This window comes from Stegodyphus dumicola, chromosome 8, assembly GCF_044657685.1.
Source record: "Stegodyphus dumicola isolate Sdum_Otavi_A_Nest chromosome 8, ASM4465768v1".
NCBI lineage: Eukaryota > Metazoa > Arthropoda > Arachnida > Araneae > Eresidae > Stegodyphus > Stegodyphus dumicola.
In genome coordinates this window covers 94,425,589-94,443,848 of record NC_140775.1, presented here as the reverse complement: position 1 = coordinate 94,443,848, position 18,260 = coordinate 94,425,589, and the positions used below count along the sequence as shown (strand labels likewise).

At 32.6% G+C, this 18,260-nt stretch overlaps 1 protein-coding gene across 2 annotated transcripts in view; it reads right to left on the bottom strand.

The window, feature by feature from the left end:
• The window catches only part of LOC118185887 (delta-sarcoglycan-like), a 234,365-nt gene that overhangs the window by 43,058 nt on the left and 173,047 nt on the right, over positions 1 to 18,260 (bottom strand). For both annotated transcript variants that reach the window (XM_035355826.2, XM_035355817.2), the window contains 3 exons: positions 9,432 to 9,519; positions 4,946 to 5,065; positions 2,391 to 2,463 (listed from right to left, as the gene is read on the bottom strand). In XM_035355826.2, the coding sequence (XP_035211717.1) occupies positions 2,391 to 2,463; positions 4,946 to 5,065; positions 9,432 to 9,519 (281 nt within the window). The remainder of the gene's footprint in view (positions 1 to 2,390; positions 2,464 to 4,945; positions 5,066 to 9,431; positions 9,520 to 18,260) is intronic.

Below are 18,260 nucleotides of genomic sequence, written 5' to 3'. Positions count from 1 at the left end.
ACTTCGGACCTCATGAAAGTAAAAAGTGCTATTAAATCTTCCCACATTCTGCCAACTCAGTTGAAGAAATGACTTATTCCGCCTATTACTAATTGCGCTAGACTTTATGCTCTTCCAAAAGTCCACAAAACCGGTATTCCTTTTCGACCAATTGTTTCCAACATAGGTACTGCTTCATATCCTTTGGCCAAATATTTAGTTTCCAGATTTTCTCCTCTACTTGATAACAATATTCACACTGTAAAAAATTCTGTTGAAGTCATTGATAAACTTAAAAATATTTCCCCACTTCGTTCCATTATGGTTTCATTTGATGTCAAATCATTGTTTACTAATGTTCCGGTCGAAGGAGCACTAAATTGTCTTGAAACTAGGCTTCGGGAATTTCACTTCACACATACTGAAATTAATGAGTTGGTTTCGCTTACTAAAGTTTCTCTAAGTCAAACCCACTTTGTTTTCCAAAATGCATATTTTCGTCAAGTTGCAGGATTGGCTATGGGTAATCCTCTCAGTCCGGTACTTGCTGACATTTATATGCACTATTTTGAGATGAAATTATTTGATAAATTATCTTTTCGTCTTTGGATTCGGTATGTTGACGACACTTTCGCACTTTATGACGGTTATAAAGAGGATTTATCCGAGAATCTACATATTATGAATTCAATTGATCCAGCCATCCAATTCACTCTTGAAATTCAATCCAACAATTCCCTCCCCTTCCTCTATATTCTTATAATCCGCAATGAAACCAATTTTAGCACCACTGTGTACCGTAAACTCTTTGCAGTTTGTTTACCACGCCATGCCAAGTTATGCCACCCTGTTAAGCAAAAAATGGCTTCTTTTTACTATTATGTTTTCCGCGCGCTAAAAGTTTGTTCCTCTGAATCTTTGCTTACCAATGAACTTAATTATTTGAGAGCAGTTGCGATTGACCGTGGATTTTCTCCCGTCATTATTGATAAAGCCGTCAAAAAATTTTCAGATTCCCATCAAAGAAGACATTCCACTGTTAGAAATAATATCAATGACCTTTTCGTGCTTCCATTTTATCCTTCTGTTAGCTATAAAATTGCACGGATTCTCCAGAAATTCAATTTTCAAGTCGGTTTCTCCCCTATTAATAAAATTCACCCTTCGATTCTAAAAGATTGCGTTTCTGTCTTGAATTCTTGGGGAATTTATAGTATATCATGTCAGTGTGGTTTAAGATATATTGGCCAAACAAAAAGAGCGTTGAAGTTTCGTATCAAGGAACATGAATCTTATGTCAAAAAAGGGGAAATTAACAAGTCTTCAATAGCGTATCATAGCTGGACTTTTAACCATAATTTTGATTTTGGGTCTGCAAAAATCATCCAAAAGGCTTCTTCCATAGGCGAATTGAATTTTCTTGAGGCTTTTCACATTCACAAAGATTTAGAAAGTTTAGTTAATGATTTGAAGTCCTATCCAGTCCTTCCTAATGCCTTTAAAATTCTACTGTCTTAATTCAATTATTTTTGCCGATAGATGGCGTTACCTCCTCGCACTTGGTACTACCAGAGGGTATAAAAATCCGTTCAGTGGTTGCTTTCCATTATTTGAAGTTCAGATTTTGAGCGTAATGTGCATTTGCCCCTCGCTCCCTATTTTAACTTCGCTAATATTTCTTTATGCTTGATCAGACAGCCTGGCTCAGTAAAAGTAGGCGGCCAGTGCAACTCTGATTAAAAATCTAGTTATAACCACGTGCAGTGCTGATAAGCACTACGTGTTTCTGTGATTCCTATTTTCTTCTTTCTATGTATTTCTTTCTCCTGATGAGGAGGGACCTTTAGCTGCCCTCGAAATCGATTGAGTGTTTCATTATACCTACGCTAAATATAAGGTTGTTTTTTACGATTTTGATTGTCACATTAGTGTGTTTCTCTTCTAGTCTAGTTTCACTGTATGTTGTAAGCGTTCAAGAAATAATGAACAGATTTTGGAATAAAATATATCCGAAAAATTTAATAATATTTTTTTAAATGTTTGTGAAGTTAAGTATAAGGAATTCTCTTTAAAGCGATCATTCGTTATCGTTTTTAATCTCCTATGAATGCGATCATCTTACAGAGGTAACATTTAATATCTATGTTTTTTTATATGTTCTGAGAATTAGGGGCCATTTTAAGAAGATTTTGCAAGAGGGTTTGCAGTAATCATATATTATTTCTGAACATAATAAAATTTAAATTTTCTAGGTATAATTGTAAATTTTAATCTTCTCAAGTAATGATTTACTTTTTAATTTTGATCTTGCATTAACGAAAGGACAACAAAAACCTGTAATGCTCATTAAGCATTTATGAATTTCAAAAAGCTGTAATTAAAAAAACTTTAAAATAAACTTTTAAGCATACCTCAATTGTTTCCTGGGTTCCGATTTGATTGTTGGCGTTTGTATAGAACCTCTGAAGTTAACACCTCCTTTTCCTGGAAGAAATATTTTCTCTTTATATCCACAATGACACTGATTTTCTATATAATAATTTATATAGGATGTTTTGTGTTTTTATTCTTAAATTCACAACAGTAAATTGCTGTTAAAATTAAATGATATTATTTAAAGAAAATTAACTCAAATTTATGTACTTCCGCAAGCGCTACATCGAAAGGGAAATACATTTTTCATCTGAAAAATGATTGATTACCTGGAAAAATAATGCTAGTTTTCTTTCTTAAAATATCTTATATAGGCTAATACGTGTCATTTATAAGACCACTTCACTGAATGTTAAAGCATTATGCTATACCGAATATCCTAAATATTTTATACACGCTATGATTCGCTGAAAATAAGCAGCATATCGTATAAATGAAATAATGATCCCGCAGAGGTACATGATCTGTACATGCTACAGTATGCAAATACATCTTTCTGACATACATTATTAGCGCTACTGGAAAGTTCTTGAATTTAAAGAAAAAATATTTTTTTTATTTTATTTTAGCGGTGATCGTAAAAGTCTCTTTATGAAAGCATACAGATCGATTTCCAAGGCCTCAAAAACATTATGGAAGGTATTTTTCGTAAAGCTGTTGAAAAACCTCCTATGAATTTTCTTGAATCTTCGGCATGGTTTCAAAACGCCGCCATTTTAAATTCGTTTCCAAAAGCGAAATCATAATGAACTTGACAAAATAAACAGAAATAGAGAATGATAATATGGTGGTTTTCTTTCAAAAGCTGCTTGATGTTCTTTTGCGTATGGGCAGTAGAGAACCACAAACTTTGCAAGTTTAAGTTTTCTGTTAAAATAACGCGGGAGACTTCCTATCTCATTCTGGAATTATCTGAGAATACCTGAATTGTTAGGCAATGATTTTCCTAGAAGAGGTTTTAAAATTTCTTAACATTTTCTGCTGTTTCGCTTCTGCTAATTCGCCCCTGACTCTCTTCAACTTCAAGCCAGACCAAACGGATCTTCAAATGCGAATGCTATTTCAAACTTTTTATTCGATTTAAAATAGTATCTTCACCAAACGTCTGCTCCAAACCCTATTGAGAGTTTCAGCAGCTTCATTAATTTTCACCCTAAATCTTATGCGAATATGTTTTGCTAGTTTTTGCCAAGACCACAGATAAAATAAAACCAAAACCTAAAAAGAATTCATATGAGAGATTTTCCTGCTGATAACACCTCGTTAAACATTTGAATGACACCGAAGAGTAACAGTTATGATCCTGAGATAGTTTTTATCTTTCTGTTCAAGAAGATTATAGAGTTTTGTGTCCTTTGGTAGCATAAACTGATATCCAAACTCCAAACAGACTTGGAGAGAATTTTCACTCGTCTGAAAGAAACGTCAAAGACTTAAGAAAGTTACAAAATAACCTTTTTATTAAATCAGAACTTCAAACATAAACTGCACATATCGTGCTTACAGCTCAATCACCATTTATGGCGATGTATCTTGAAGTAACAATCAAACTGGAATTTAAGACTAGCAGCCAAAGGCAACGCAATAGATTTAAGTTGGCTCGTACTTCTCACCAATGTAACAATTTAAATGTTAACAACTATAATGCAAAGCCGAAGAATACAATCTTATCAGAGCTACAGAAAACCAAATAATGTGGGCTCCAGAGGCAAAAACACTCTCTCTATTACAATCCAATAATCTCACTTTAAATACTCTTAAACCTGATTTGCAGTCTGTTAGGGAAACAGAAAGAAGTGATAGTAAATTCTAAACCATAACAACAATCTAAATCATAACAATCACAACAATATTAAAATAAAGGAACCTTACAAGTTAGTCACAACAATAAGAGTTTGGTAATTTTCAAATGATGTGGTGTAGTTACTATGATAAGAAATTTCAGATTATCAAATCTGTTAAGTCAAACCGCAACAATTTTAAGGTAATTGTCAAAGCAACTAAATTAATTAAATCATCAGAATGAAAAAGAAATAGAGTATAAGATCAGAAACATCGAAACAATTTGTTTTGGAACCTGCTATTCTATCATGTTTAAAATGTGTAATATATATATATATATATAAATTATAACAATAAATATATTGCATCTTAAAAGTGTCGTTACTATGTTTCAGTTATATTCTATGCTTTTAATTATATTAAAAACATAGAAGAGAAATTTTGTGCTTGAAAAGCATAAAGACTGTATATTTCACGCTTTAGGACAAATACAAAATTTAGAGACTGTAAAATTTCTGAACCGAAACATTTTAGATCACTAAATTTTAACCCCCAGACTTAATTTTCCTTTTTATGTTGTGGATGTCAAGATAGCAATTTGAGTCATTGTCAAGATGGTCATTTGAGACTTAACCTCCAGTTACAAAGCAAACAGAAAGAATTAATTGCAAGTTATGCACCAAGCCTGAAGAAATTCATCAGTTATTTCAGCAATGTTAAGTAAAAAAATAACAGCAAGCTAATAAAATACCTGTAACTCTCATTTTATCTGCTGCCATTATAACTTCGTTTCCGTCTACATTTAACAAGATGTCGCCGTTGGGCCTCTTTATTGTGAACATATTTGCGACAGCCTCCAATCGCCCGTCACCTAAAAATTAAAGAAGAAAAGTTACTAATGCATTTATATTTAGTACTGCTTTACTTGAAATTAACATCGATATGTAAGTTTTATTTTATATTTTTAAATATTGGAAGGTGATTGTGTGGTAATGCATATTTGTTCTAAATAAACAGAACGTGCCACATTAGTTTGCTGTGGCTATTTTTCAGGAAAATAAACCCATTTGGTGGTAATTTAATTTCTCTTCTCTTAACAGTTTGAAGTAATACAATATTGAATACTTTAGTTTATTTCAAACAGTATTTTGGCATAAAACAACCTATTTTATAATTCAGTATAACACATTACACATGAATTTCACCCGTGTCAGGTATTTCCTTCCAAAAAAATTCCAACTGCATGCTGTAATATTTCACAACGCCAGCGTAAACGTTAACGGTATAACTAAATATTTCTTAAAAAGAAATGTTTATTTAGTTCGTGATTTTGAAGGAGCTTATTAAGATTTTTTTTTCAAGGAGAGCACCCTGATGACGGTCCGACAGCCTTCCAACCCTCCTTACCTATAAACAACCTCTCAAGAGGACTTTCGGCTGGCCGCGTATTTCGAGTGCTGCCATACCGCACAGATACTATACTTCTACAAGCATTCATGCCTTCTCTCGGATTAAAGCCCGGGCCTTTCAGTACGGCAGTTCCCGGTTGGGCGGCCTTTAAAACCGCTAATATACTTATGATTTATTCAAAATATCATCTTTAAAAGTTTACCGAAGCTGAACAACAGACTTTTCGCAAATTACTTCAACAAAGCTATACATTTTATTAATATTCTTTTTTCCTTGTGATCTAACATCACAGAACTCGCAAAACGCTATGAGCAGGAACACACACAAATTAGCAACGAGAACAAAACTCCCTACTGAGACTGAAATCACATAGCAAATAAAGTTAACAAGGTCAAGCATCATCATACTTAATTATAAAATGCTGGCATGTAGATATTCCATCCACTCTTCATAAATCTTATGAATAATACATAGACTTGCTGTTTCTGCGAAGGATCAACTTTTAAACTAAACACTCTACATGTACAGCGCGAAAAAAAAAGGGGGGACAGTTCCTATATCTCCCGTTCTACTAGGCCGATTAATGAAATTCAAATTGCGTTTTTCATGTCTCGAAAGCGCGACTTAGGATATATATTATATTTATCTATAGCACTAACATAGGTATTTTGACACAAAATCGGACTTTTTCTGAAATAACATACCAATGTTTTCACATATTTTGATTCTACGACCCAAATTATGCCTAAATATTAAATTTTGTAAAATTTGGTGCGAAATTTAGGGAGAAATTCAACAATTTATGTTGGCGCTTTTTATTCAGTTTGTGCCAAAATTAGTTCACTTGGCGAACTTCTTAATATGTAGTAACCTATCTTCATTTCCATTTTTACATAGTGCGTGAGAAGGAAAAAATATACATCGTTCCTTCTTTCAAATAATGTTTCAAATAATAATAATTGTTATTAATTTTAAACAATTTTTTCTTTTTCAAATTTCATTTTAATTGTTTACGTTGCATATAGTTTCTTTAGAATAACTGTTTAAAAATTTCTATTTACTCATTCGAACTGCGTGGTTTAAATAAAGGTGCATCCTTTTTTTTTTTTTTTTTTTTTTTTTCGAAATAATTTTCTTTATACTATATTTTTTAGTTATTATTATAGGTAATTTTTAAATTTTTAGACTATTATTTTAATTGTTTGTATTGCATTATCTCTTCGGATAATTGTTTTAAAATTTTCTATTTATTCATTCGAACTGAGCATTTTAAATATATTTATTAAAATAAATCTTCCAGAATTTGATTTTATTTATTTGAATTGCGTTTATTTCGAAAGAATAGTTTGTGATCCCAGACTGCGATGCATTTGAAAATCGCATATATTAAAAAAGAAAATACAGTAAAACACAGTTAAACACGCCTTTAAATGTTCCTTCAGAAAAGACATAGAAATAAGAGAGATGTATATCGACATTTTAACTTGAAATGACTTGCATATATTACTTTAAACAATTTTATCATTATGCCCATTGCTTTACACAATATTAGCCTCCTACATTTGCTTTCTTAAAATGTTATTCATATTTTAGTCAAATATTTTATTTTTGAAATCGCAAGAATCAAATGTCATAAGATTAAAAAAGCTTTTAAATTTTAAAAAAATACTAAATTTTATGCAAAAATTTATTTTTTCTTCTTAATGGCTTGCTCTTTTTCTTCAGGCATTCTGCAAGTATATTAAAAAGCATCCAACTTTTCGAAACAACTTGGTATTTCTGACATTCATTTTAAATAAAGATATCGCCTTCCATTTCATAAAGGCTCACAAACGGCCGAGCAGTAAAGTCGCTGAACACAGATAGTTCTCTCCGGAGTCCGAATCCCGGCAAACGCACTGGTTGCATGGGTGTTTTCGTGGTTTTTCTCATGTGTAACGTGTATGACAGTTGGTTTCCCTTAGAAAGTTCTTGACGAAGGCATCCTTCCTTTTAGGCAGATAGCCCTGCTTTGCCCTAATTTAATAATCCAATTCAATCCATTTCATCAGTATTTGGTCAGAGCCTTTATCAGTCTTTAACGGCTAAGCATTTTGAAGGCATGAGATGAAAAGGAAATTAGTTTCATCAATAGGGAAAACATCCTTAGATGATATCCATACACGTTTTAGAGACATTAGGATTTTTGGAAGCAGGAGACTTGAAAAATGAGCAATGCCGTCACCGGGAATCGAACCACGGACCTCTCGAATACGCACCGAGCATGCAGACCACGAAGGCACACTATGAAGGCTATACCACGAAGGCACACTATGAAGGCGGTAGAAATACCTTATACACCCCCCTTAAAGGGCGGGGGATTAGGGGACCAGTAGCCAAATCCTGGTGATGAAGAATCATCATTCACACCCTTTTAATTCGGGCGCCACTGCAGAGACATTAGGTATTTTTTGGAAGCAGAGGAAATGAAAAATGAGCAATTCCCTTGGTGGGAATCGGACCACGGACCTCTCGAATACGCACCGAGCGTGCAGACCACTACATTACGAATGCAAGCTAAGAAGGCGGAAGTAATATTTTATAATGTCACTGGATAAATTCCTGAATCTTCGAATAATTATACTGAAAAATCATGGGATGTTCCGTTCATGATACGATATGATGTTCTATCATGTAATTTAAATTTATAATTTAATCTGCAATGATATGGTTTTTGTCTTTTCTGTTAGTACCAACTCAATTGCTGCTATTTGCTGGTATGCACGTCCAAGTGTTTTCTCTTCGAACACCCAACTTCCTTGAAGTAGATTCCACTTTAAATTTTTGCTTCTCTCCCCCCAATTTCCTTCATTACTTCTACATTTGTTTTCAGAGCTGACACAAGAAAATTAAGATTTTTCGATTGTTACACTTCCATAAATTTTGTATTCCTGTCAAATTTTTTAAAATATCAGTGGCATCAAATGCAAGTTTAAAGCAAAGTCCAAAGCATAAATATTTCAATCCAAAGATTTTTATTAAATGAGAAAGAAATAAACAACTCCAGCAGCGCTTATCCTGTACCACGGAGTGGCCCGATTTTTATATCCGGTGCAAACAATTTAAATCATATTATTTAGAGTTTTTAAGCCTAATAATTTCTATATTAAAGAAAATGTTGTTTTTTTTTTTTTTATAATCTACAACGCGAGACAAAATTACTATTTAAAACATTCTCTCTAAAAAATAAAAAACTCTATTTTTTGGCAGGTATGCTTAGAACAACACCTCCCTTAAGATGATGGTAAAACTTTTATAGGTTATAATTCAAAATGTTTTTCGAAAAATTTATCAAAATTATTTTAAAAAAAAAAAGAAATTTTAAAAATAAAACAAAAAAAAATGGGTAAACTTTATTCGGAATGAACCTAAATTTTGAAATGTGAAAGGAAGACTTAAAAATGTTTAATAAAAAAAGAGATATTAATAAATATGTGTCAAATTCAATCAACATTGAGGAGCTAAAATTTTGAAAGCTAATGTTTTAAAAACTACTCGTACGATTTTTACAAAACTTAGCAGTCTGGCATAATTTGAATCGTAGAACCGAAATATGTAAAGAAATTGGTATGCTATTTCATAAAAATAATGGTGCTATATATATATATCGTAAGTCGCGCTTTCGAGACATGAAGAACGCAATTTGAATTTTGTCAATCGGCCTAGTAGAACGAGAGATATAGAATTGTCCCCCCCCCCCTTTTTTTTTTCCTTGCGCATTGTACATTTCAAAATTAAACTAGAGAACTTAATGCTTGATTTATATGATATTTTAGAGCAATACTTACCCAAGTTCAGTCTACTTGTTATTTTGCCTTTGGAATTTCTTGTGTTGATTGTGATATTCCTTGAAGATTCGAATGTGATTGGTTGATCCTGAAATAACATTTATGTATTTTATCATTCATATCATGTTTAAGATTAACATATAATAAGAACTAATGTATTTATCTCATTTACTTTTATCAGTTAATAAGTAAACGCTTAACCTCATTTCCCCGGAATAAAATGATATTTGGGGTATGATACATGTCTTTTATTTAATTTGAGTGTTACAAGTTATTAAAATTTCCAGTTAATCTATTTTCATCGATTTCACTCTCTGCGTAGGAGTACTAATAATATTTCACAGAGTATTTACGTATAATCGCCCACTGCCTAAGAAAATGCTATTTATTTACACTTTTCAACTTTGAGAGGAGATTTTGAGTAATTTTTTCCACTGTATTTGAGAAGAGATTTCAAATAATTTCTCCCCCTCCACACGTGAGAGGGAGACTCAGTAACAGTTAGAGGTTTATTATACGTTTACTGAATATGCTTGAGAAATAAAACCTGGCATTTGTGTTCATACTGCAGCAATAAGAAGCAGTAATTATTTTGTTAGAAATCTAAGTAATTAAGGATACAGTTTTAGTTCGGTTATAGTTATTGTCACAATTACGAAATTAAGTAATTTAGAATATAAAGAAATTTTAATTGTATTAAAATACGCTTTGGAATATAAGGTAGGAATGTATTTACATAGATTATTAAATTTTAAAAAAATCATAAAATTCACGTGAAACGCTGCATTAGTATTTTTTGTAATAATACTTTTTTCAGACATTTGTACTTTGTCTTGTAGCAAATGTACATGTATTCGTTTTCAATTTTGTTTTTCAGTCAATCTATATCCATTCTTGCATTTAGACGGATAAATGTTTCAGTGCATAAAATATTTTGCATCACATTATAACTAGGGTATCAAACTAGCTGGAAACTTCTTGTCCTCCGTTCAGCAGTTAAGTCATTTGAATATAACAGAGCCACGAGAGCTAAATGCCTAAGAGGATCTATGTTTTCGTGAAGGTAGTGTATGTTTTCGTTAGTTTAATGATTGATCTTAAGAAAGGTTGCGTAATAATTGGCGATTTATCACTTCTGTTACTACTTAATACTACAACAAAAGACAAGACTTGATGTTACAACTAACACAGAACTTTATCAGCTGCGGTTAAGGCAATATCATTAAAACAACAACAAATTAAATTATTCAACTTCTCATCGACTGCCAACAGCAACGACTTGCTTGTACTAAGCTAAAGTTACGACGTGCGTACAACAAAACCTGGTCAGATCTATGATATCTTACGGATCGCATAGGAACTAGCTAACTTTCTAACACTTACTCCGTCAAATTTCTCAGTTCTTAAATTTCAGTTTACGTCTTCCTTGAGCAGTACTCCGTAGAGAATTTCATTCAGATCACAGCTAAGATTATATCCAAGAAGAAAGGCCTTTTAATCTTGAACTTTCAATCTTGAAGACAATGAACTTGTGGTGAAATTAGCCTACAGTTTATTCCTGGACATTCTTGATACATATCTTCAACCACACATCATTAATTTCTTAGGACACCTATTCTTGATTTCCATAACACTGTGTGTGGTATAAGTACCCCGTAATTTTATATACTCATAGCACATCTTTAAACAATAGATGAAAGCACCAAAGGGATTAATTACGTGCTTCAGAAGCGAAAGCAGATGAGAAAGTTATTGCATATTCAGCAACTTTGATATTTATAAACTCGGATGCTTTGTTTCATTTTAAAATGATGATTTTATCCAAACACCAATGATGATGCTCACCATTGAATGAAGATGATGATCATCAGTTAGCAATGAAAGATGATTTTATCCAATTACTGCAATGCTCTATAGCATTGCGGATTATTGCAGATGAAATAATGACGTAAGTTACGCAGTACAGATTGTTTGAACGGGACGTAGCCAAATTAAAATCAGAAACTAAAGGTAATCAAGAACCTCATTAATTGTGAAATTTCTGACGAAATGTTTAAATTATGTGAAATCTCTAAAACAGCGCTGCATCGACAAACATAGTGGATTTGTGGATTTTCAATTTCCTATTCGCATTTATTTAGCAAACATTTAATAATACATGTATTTCTAAAGCGCCGTCCAAATGTGATAGTCGTTAGCTACGATGACTGCCGTACTAAAGTGCCCGGGTGTACTGAAGTACTGAAGTGTCATGTAAATAGTCCTTAAGTACTTTGCCATATTAAAATAAACCAAACCAAACTATCGGATGACAAAATTTGCTTTAGTTTTATGATTTTTGTGTTTTGTTGAATTTTATATCATGTTACCTCGCTACACATTGGGTTTAATTCCTACTTGGTTTATGTTTTCTTTGGACGCGAATCTCAGTCGCACATGATACCAATGACGTACTTTTAGATGGTGTCGTCTAGTTATTATCGATATTCTTGTAGCATTTAATGTTGGCGAGAGATTTTTTTTTGAACACAGTATTCTGATCACATTCAATTAGTATTCTGATCAAGTGTCTGGCTAAGAATAAAGTAAGTACACTGAAAGAAAATTCGTCTAATTTTTGTTCTAGACCAAGAGTGCGTATACGGTCCGAGGGCAACATGCAGCTCGTTGAGTGATTTTCTGTTGTCCGTCACTGGTCTTAATAATGCAGCTTCGACCCAGAAAAAGGAATTGATTAAAACTACAAAATATGTTTTGTTGAGTACAGTTTGGTTTTTTAAATAAAAATTTTATTTGTAGGAAAAAATTGGTTTTTTAAAAGGGGCAGAAAAACATTGTTACGCTCTTTACATTTCAACAAAATTTCTCCAGTTTTACTTAACAAAATCTTTTTTTTTTAATTTTACAGTGCTTTCCTCATTCAGTTCCGCAATTGTAGCAAAATTTTGCTGTATTCGGTGCTGTTTTTACAAAAGTTCGATTGCTGTGTGATTCCGCGAACTGATATGCGATTTATCCAAACAAAAAGCGATGTGCTGTTAAAAAAGAGGATGCGAAAAGAGAAAAAGCTGCCAAAAGAGAGATAAGTAAGCCGAGATGATGCTAGTGCCAAAACAAATTTTCCCGCTTTTCAAGTTTCGTTTCAGCATGATTCAAGAGCTTCTTCTCTCATCGAAGTTGTGAAAGTTAAGTTAAATTATCCGGTGCAATCTGATTATATAATTAAGATTATATAGTAAGATGACATAATTTAAAATTTTTATTTGCTCATTTGCATTTTGAATCATATGCTTATTTACCATAAACGAATTCGCTTTTCTGTGTTTCCAATGATGTAAACTTGCGAATTATTGTTTGCAGTTGTATAAATTTTAACGTTACAATTCAGAATCAAAATAGTACATCATTTTTCAAGTTTTAATTACTTTTATATGCAGTTAATACGATGTCTCTATCTTTGGATTGGTATTTTTAAACACAATACTAATAAGAGTTATAAAATATTTGCGGCCTTCACCAATTTCAATATTTCTTAAATGTCCCTTCACACATCTGAGTTGTGCATCTCTGTTCTAACATGCTAACGGTCTTACGACTTCACTTGTAACGTCAATTACATTTAGAGTTGCATAAGCCGACTCGTTTCTTGAGACGTGTATACATTTGTTCTCTGAAGTGTGAATACTTCTCCTAAAGGAGAGACTGTAGTGATTTATAATTATAATCAGTTAGATAAGTTGAATAGCGTTTGGATTATTCTAAAAGGCATCTCTTTTCAGTGCTGATATTAAAGATTGCAATTTTATAACATTTGATACTTCTGATACTATCTGATACATCTGATACTAGTTCTTATCAATACTCGTTTTAAAAATAAACTTAAGCCAAGAATGCATTTCTTCTGAAAATTAGGTAAAGATATCTTAGGTAAACGCATAACAGACTTTTCAGAAATTTCAGTATTTTTCAGTTTATCCTCTTTAGCAGTTTTCGACAATGTATTATTTATTTCAAATACCATATCGCTAAGATTACCGTGATTTCATCTTGCTCAGTCAAGAACTTTTCGGCATTTTCTTCAACACTTACATTAATATAGATATGGATATGATTAAGTGCGTTAGGTATCCATTGTTTAACTAGTTGAAATGTGGGTAGTATATTGTGGCTTTGGAATATGCTCTCTAAAATAGGGATAGGATGAAATCTTACTGACTGATATATACAGGAAATTGTTTTCAGAAATGCAACAACAGAAGAACTCAGCTGCTTAGAACAATGTAAGATTTCTTGTCATGTATTCTGTAATAATTCCTATTCCATATTCCTAAGAAAAGAATCTTACGTCGTTTTCGTTATTCGTTTGCGTTACGTGAATTCGTTTACATTAGATTTCTTATGGTAAAATCCTCAAGATAAAAAGAGAAAGAATATATTTAGTTCTAAAACGTACGCATCGCTGCAATTATGCTAATGAATGCTTCATGAAAACTTTTCTTCTTATACGGAGCAGAGGAAACTTCATCTTCGTCATTTGTATATCTTGTCCTCCAAGAATATTCGCCGATAGCTGGCAACGAGACAATTCGTTTGTACCCATAAGTTTTTTTTTTAATATTATTGCAACATGTCCAGGGAATTATTAATTTCTCAGCACATCCGAGTTCATGTTATTTTGTTTCCATACAATTTGCAAATTGTCACAATTGAAACTATGAATGTGTTAAATGTGACGTTTTTGTCAGAAGATCATCGAAGAGTTTACGATTTGTTTTCAAGAGTTATAAAAATATTTAAGTAGATAACACTCCTTTTTTATTTTTAAATAAAGACAAGAGTTTCAAAGTTTTAAAAACTGAAAATTCTGATTAGTATATTAGACTGGATAACAAAATACATGTATCTTTCTTTTCGTTTCAAGTTTTAAAAATGGTTTCATAATTTTGTTTCCTTAAGATGTATTTTACTTAATGAAATGTTTTCCTTTTTTGTAGGGAAATATGCTACGCAGTTCTTATTTGGTTTCTTTAAAACAAATTATTAACTTTTATTTATAAAATTCCCTTCTTTTACACGCCGTTGCAACTTTATCAATCCTTTTGCGAAGATACTGAGGCACTCAATTTCTTTATCAAATAGGAACTAATACAAACTAATTCTAACTAAGTTTATAATCATTCGGAGTAAGTTCATTTTCTTGCTAGTTGGAAGAATCGATTTTATGTCATGGCAAGCATCGAATCAGTGCCGCAGTCCCTTGTTTAAGGAAAGGAAATGGATGTTCGTGATACTACACATTGATCGCGCGCGCTTCAAACTGTGTTCCTAAATTGAGATCTGTAAAACCCCACTAATTATAATTTCCCCTTTTTTATTTATGCTGAAGGAGAACAAAAGACATTTTCATTACAATATAAATAAAAGATTTATTTATGCATCAGCTTCAGCAATTCGCAAATACCTACATTTATAGCAGTTTTATTTATATTTTGTTTTGAGCATTTCATTAACATTGTTAAGAAAAGACAGAAATTCAATTCCAGTTTGTTTTCTGACTGATTCTAATATCTGTACTGACAAAGAAGGTTTTTCCATCAATTTTTTGGAAAAAAATATATATGAACTAAATATATATAACTCTTACTTAGAAATATTTAAATAGCTCTTATTAATACATAATAGGCAGTTTAATGTTTTTTAAATATATAAATTAGTACATTTGGCGATATAGCGGTATATGGCGATATGCAAAATCTGGAAAGATACAGGCTTGGAATTATAGAAAGTCGTCGAACTGATTGATCGATTCAACGAAAATGTAAAAAAATGGTTTGTTTGATTTATTTGAATGCGAAATTGCACTCGAGGGCTATCAGCCCGAGTGAAGCAATGCTTTCGTGGAGGACTTTCTAAAGGGGGTAAGCACATATCAACTTTACACATGAGGAAAACCACGAAAGCGTTCAATTCAGCCAATTCTTTCCCTTGGAATCGCTGCTTTGTCCTCATTTAAAAAAGGCATTTGATTTTGTATGGTGGTCTGTCATACTTCAAACTTTCAAACAGATAAACATCCCAAGAAGTATCTCTGTTATTATGCAAAACTATTTACTCAACAGGAGACGTATAATCACCCACAATAACCGTACAGTAGAAAAACGCTATGCAAGTGGATATCCGTAAGAATCCTGTGTGAGTGCGGATCTCTGGATTCTTACTTACGTTTCTCTATCATATCACATCAGTGGCAAAATAATGCAAAAGCCCTGTCATTCTCAGACGCCGCTGCATTCGTCTTTTCTGGCAGAACACTAAAACAACTCAAAGATAATACCAAATTTTGTCCTGCAATACTCAACTAATTTCGTAACACACAAAAACTAAAAATTTCAGAGGAAAAGTCTAAAGTGATGATATTTCACAAACTTGACCAAACCATACAAAGAAAACCAAGCTTTAAAACTAATGAAAAAAGAATAGAGATTGTAAGCAAATTGAAATTTCTTCAGAATGACCATACATGGAAAACTCAACTTTATAGAGTACATTCAATATATTAGAGTAAAAACTTCAAAAATAGCCATATCCATAGGAATAATGACGGGATATGATTGGAGATTAAATCCTCATATCCAGAATCTACTGTTCAACACCGTAATAGCGTAACTTAAATACACAGCTGCTGTCTGGCTACTGCTGCTGTCTGGGCTACTGCTATGACAGAAAAGAAGAAACAACAGCTCCGTGCCATGCAATGACCATTTCTCCTCAACATTACAAAATCCTTCCGCAACGCTCCTAACGCTGCACTGTGCGTGCTTTCCGGAATACCTACCTTCAGCCGAAGCTAGAAATGTTTAAAACCAAAATTCGGACATGAAATTAATAAACCTCCACCAACGGAAGAAATAATTAAAAAAATGGTTAAAACTTTTCCGAGAGACCGGACATGTCTTGTAAAAAGGAGGTGCAAGGCAGGCCAAACTTCGATGATGAAAAGGTTTTCGTCATTCAAGATATGTTTGTTCGCAATCCCGGTAAATTCATTCGCCGTTCCAGCCTGCAAACAAAAATTTCTATCTCGATTGTTCAAAATATTGTTCATGAACGATTGAAACTGATTGCGTATAAATTTCAGATTTGTCAACAAATCAAATCTAATGATCGAGTGGCTCGTAAGGAATTTTCTATATACATTAGTGGCCGTATCAGTAATGATGATCAGTTTCCTCACAAAATAATACCCCTGTCACTGGGATTCGCATGTGCGTAATTTCCTTGATGAAACGTTCCCAGATCGTTGGATTGGTAGAGGTGGACCAATTTCACGGACATTCCATTCTCTGAACGTCTCACCACTCGCCTTCTGGGGATATTTGAAGAACCACGTTTATATTGCAGATATTGACAACATCGAAGAATTTAAAAAATAAAATCACTACAGCAGCAGCTACTTTGACTCTACAAATGCTTAATAACGTCTGAAAGGAAATTGAGAACAGAATTGATATTTTCGAAGCAACTAATGGTGCTCATGCTGAAGTGCATTAATATAAAATTCTTTGAAGTACAAAATAAAATTTAGGCAATTTGTATCTTATTATATATTATTTAAGCGAATTTACTGCTCGGCCGATGGTGCCATTTCATTAAGGATGTATTAACGGAAACTGATTCGTTTTTTACATCATTCTTTGGGAATATTTTAAATTATACCTATAAAACTTTAACATAGATTTTTTAGAAATAATATATAATCTCAGTGAATCCTCTTAGTGCCTATTTCCTAATATGAACATCACTCTGAGCACATAAAAGTGATAATAAATAATGACCTTTGATAATAAAATAATTATCATTTTATCTATCATTATAATTTTAATTAAATAATTATCATTTAATCTTTTATCAAATAATTATCTTCTTAATTTGGTGATAAATAATGACCTTTGATAACTAACTATGTAAGTTTAAAATTTTATTAACTATTATAGGTAGCGTTCATTTGCTACTCATTTTTAGTTTCTTCAAAACTTAAATTTCATTACTGCAATTTCAGCAAAATAATATTAATTCAAAAATATGAAATATGGAAGTAAAAATGTTTTTCATTCTTTTTTTGCGCTCATAAATCCTTATGTGAATATACATTTACAAATTTAAAACCTGAAAAACACATGTACGCGTTGTTATCGTCATGTGACCAATTGTAGGTGCTTTATTATTTACCACGATTTTTTAACGACGATATTTAAAACTGCGATGTTTTTTAACCTCTTTTTTTTCGACCACGATGTTTTACCCCACAGCATTTTAGAACTGCTGCTTTCCTTCCTTCCACGATGATTTGTACGACGATGTTTTCGACTTGCCTGATTTTCTCCGCAACGTTTTTTGTCTGCAATGTTTCACCTCAATGTTTTGAGCTGGTATAGTATCACTAATTCTTGCAGTTATTCTCGACTCTTTTTTTTAACCTTTAAAAGACGGGTGGCCTAAGAATCGGCCAGAGCTGCAAAGTCTCAAAAAGACGGCTGTGGCCGAAATATCGGCTAGCGAATTCCCCTCCCCCCATCCTTCAGGGTGCGGAGATAGTCATTGTCTGAATAACCTCCCTTGCCGCTTATGCGAGATGACCTTCGCGCCTTCCATTTTTCGGGTTTCGTAAATTCCATTTCGTTTCCCTCAGCAGTGAAATCTTACAATTTTATATTAGTATTTAGTTCATCAACTTTTCAGTGTCATTAAAAGTGTACTTATATCTTTATATTTCCCCTTTTTATTGCAATTTTTGTATTTAATATTGCTGTTTGAAACATGCAAAATGCA